Source organism: Choristoneura fumiferana, chromosome 9 (assembly GCF_025370935.1).
Source record: "Choristoneura fumiferana chromosome 9, NRCan_CFum_1, whole genome shotgun sequence".
NCBI classification, from domain to species: Eukaryota; Metazoa; Arthropoda; class Insecta; order Lepidoptera; family Tortricidae; genus Choristoneura; species Choristoneura fumiferana.
The window spans coordinates 7,259,326-7,262,500 of record NC_133480.1 but is presented as its reverse complement, the minus strand read 5'-3'; the positions used below and the strand labels follow the sequence as shown (position 1 = coordinate 7,262,500).

Sequence of the window (3,175 nt, the reverse complement as noted above, 5' to 3'; positions counted from 1 at the left end):
CCCGAAATAGGGTTCCGTAGCCATTACGAAAAAATTAAGTAATATTTTTGAAAGGATTTCGTATTTTCTACGGAATATTCCAAGTTTATGTATATTTTATACCTTAGGCTGCTATTTACTCTTAAACTACTAATAATTCTTAAGAAAACTTAACTGTTACAGTTATCCTTGGTTTGATATGCTTACTACCACCCTGATTTTTTTCAATTTTTTCCACCCACCGGTTAAGATTTTAGAGGAGGGGGGACCTTCGATTTTAATGAAAATTGGCACTTTAAATTTGAATATTTTGCAAACAAATCACTGAATTGAAAAATCGTTTTCGCAACCCCCCGCAAATTGGTTTTAAAAGACCTATCCGACGATACCCCACACTACAAGATTGAATGAGAAAAAAAAATCACCCCCACTTTACGTCTATGGGAGGTACTCTAAAAATATATTTTTTGATTTTTTTATTGTACAACATTTTGTCGCATAGTTTACATATTATTCGTGCAAAACAGCACAGCTTATAGCTTTCTTTCTAGCATTGATAGTCCCTGAGCAAAGCCGCGGACAGAGGGTTATATTAAATTATCTTCTTACCCATAGCGTCCATAAGTTCCAACACCTTGTCGAACTTGGCCTTCTTGAATTTCTTTCCGTAGAACGACATTTTGATTTATTTCTGCAATTACTACAATGCTCATCAGACTAAATGTTTGTATTTATACCCAATGTTTTAATCTAAAAGATACCATATCTGATAAAATGCAAAAGTCCGGGTCATTTCACGACTAAAGCAAAGCAAGACAGTTGCAGTCTTTCGATTTAATCAGTTTTATAACTTATTGCTGTACTGTTAAAGGTTGTAAGAAATGCCAACTTATGTTGTCACACCGAGTTTGCTTTTTGAACGTGATTTCTAGGGCTTTCTACCTGTTGTTTTTTGATCGGTTAAGTGACACTCCTTTAACTGATTTCCTTGGTTCAGATTTTTGTCCAGAAAAAAATATTGGATGAATTTGAATGATATTTGATGATAACACTTTTCGAACTTCGACTGGGTTTGGACGATAACGAGGATAATTGTCATGCACTCCTTGCACTGTCTCATGCTGCGAGTAGCGCTGTGAAACGTGCTGTTATTTTACAATCAAGTGCAAATCGAGCTCATCCTCTTTGTACTTTGCCAAATTAGATAATATTGGGATATTTTGTAACATTCTAAATCCTTACGTATCTTGCTACACTGCAAAGATGCCTGAAAAACTTAGAGATGCAAATCCAGGTTCGAACCTACGGTCCTCTGCGTGAGACGTCTTAGGTCACACCACTAGTGTATTATGACCATTAATGCTTTTACCAAGTGAAAGCCTCTGGGATTTTTCCGGGTACATTCTCAAATTGTCGGCAAACATTAGAATGATATAAATCTTCCGGAAATATTATTGACCGCGGTACAGTCCGTATTGTAGATATGGTGCTACAAATAAGATTCAAAACTACTTGTAAGTTAACAGACAATTTTTCAATATAAACGCATGATCATGGAAAGTCATGAGTCATATTTATGTGTTCAGAACAGACTTACAGCTTAAGTTTCTTTTAGTTATCTAAGATATATGTCATGTGCTTCGATAATTCCGCCTCTACTATCGTAACCATTACCGTAACAGCAACGTGTCAGGGAATAGTACATTTGTTCTTAAGGCGGTAAACAAGGAAATTACGAACGAGAGTCTATTAGAAGCCGAAGTCGAAGACTGAGGCTTAAATGAGCGATGTTCGTAATTCTAGTACCGCCCGTGCGACATACAATGTTTTTCATCTCACATTGCGAGTAAAATTGTATATTTGTAAAAGAAAAACTAAGATTTTTCCAAAAATTGCCGATACCGCTGACTACGCTCTTGGCAGCACCAGCTCCGCGCCACCCCACCCCACGTAGCCCGACGTGCGCGCGCCGCGCTGCTACACGCCATGCAGTATCAACTCATTTACAACCTTGGCTTCATGACATGAAATTAGTACGGGCAATGATCTTTACCGACCACGGGTTCATGACAAGCACATTAAGGTCGAGGGTTTTATTTGGGGGTTGCAACCAAGGTAGCCTGCATGTTACGACACTGTTTACGAGCAAGTGTGATGAAAAAATATATTTTAAAGTATGAGACTATGCCTACTAGCACGTTTCCTACCAACCGTCGCCGTCGCGTGTCATATGCGCTCGACATTCCTTTTCCGAAGCGTTCCTATTACGGACATGGTATGATACGGTGTACTGCGTAAAGTAAAAATTAAAATTAAAAAGTATTTAATCGACCTTCAAATTTACAATACATAAGCCGACGCGGGCACCCACTGGGTTTTAGGCACTCATTCACTTTATTCATGCAAATCTTGCACTTTGTATGACGTTGCGTGACGTTGGAACCCTGATTCATCTGTATAATCCCTAGTTGCTACTATTTTGTTGCGCTTCTAATTTACCTGTGACATCTCTTTCCACATGTTTAGTTTAGTCTAGCTTTGTAATTATTCTGTTGTATACTTGGTTGCCCTGAAAACCAGCGCCATGACTGAAGAAATTTAGACATCGGCATTTGCTGAGTCGCATCCATTTTGGTGCTTTGTTAACTACTGTTATTTTTAGATTAAGATTTCATGTACAAACTTTTTTGGTGTTACCAAATAAATCAATTACTCTTTTCTTTTCTAAAGACCCTTAAACGGACCAGTGTTTGGTTTCCATGCCAATTTTCCGTAAACGTATGTACAAAAACAGAGTCATCTTTATCAGGGGGTGTGTAAATAGTGCTCGGCACTCAGGCGCACTGTCCTTTTTTTTAACCCCCGGTGCAAAAAGAGGGGTGTTATAAGGTTGACGCCAATGTGTATGTGGCATCGTAGCTCTAAGACGGGTGGACCGATTTCAATGCGGTTTTTTATACGTAAAAGCGCGTTTCTTTGCAGTGGTTCTTAACTTTGTTTGGTAAGAATCGGTTTAGCTGTTTTTGAATTATTTTATTTTGAAATGACAACTTTTCAACTGTTCTAAGTTGGTTAGGTTAGGTTATTATGACGTGTAAAATGCGCTTCATATAGGTAGTGCCACGAGAATTGAAGTGAATGATTACACACACAGCTACAAAAATAACTGATTACACAAAAGGAGAATGAATGAAAT

At 38.0% G+C, this 3,175-nt stretch overlaps 1 protein-coding gene across 1 annotated transcript in view; it reads left to right on the top strand.

The window, feature by feature from the left end:
- Positions 1 to 1,242: 1,242 nt before the first annotated feature.
- LOC141431483 (leucine-zipper-like transcriptional regulator 1) overlaps positions 1,243 to 3,175 on the top strand; it is a 20,681-nt gene continuing 18,748 nt past the window's right edge. Inside the window, 1 exon segment of the mRNA XM_074092672.1 lies at positions 1,243 to 1,295. Within this exon segment, the coding sequence (XP_073948773.1) occupies positions 1,243 to 1,295 (53 nt within the window).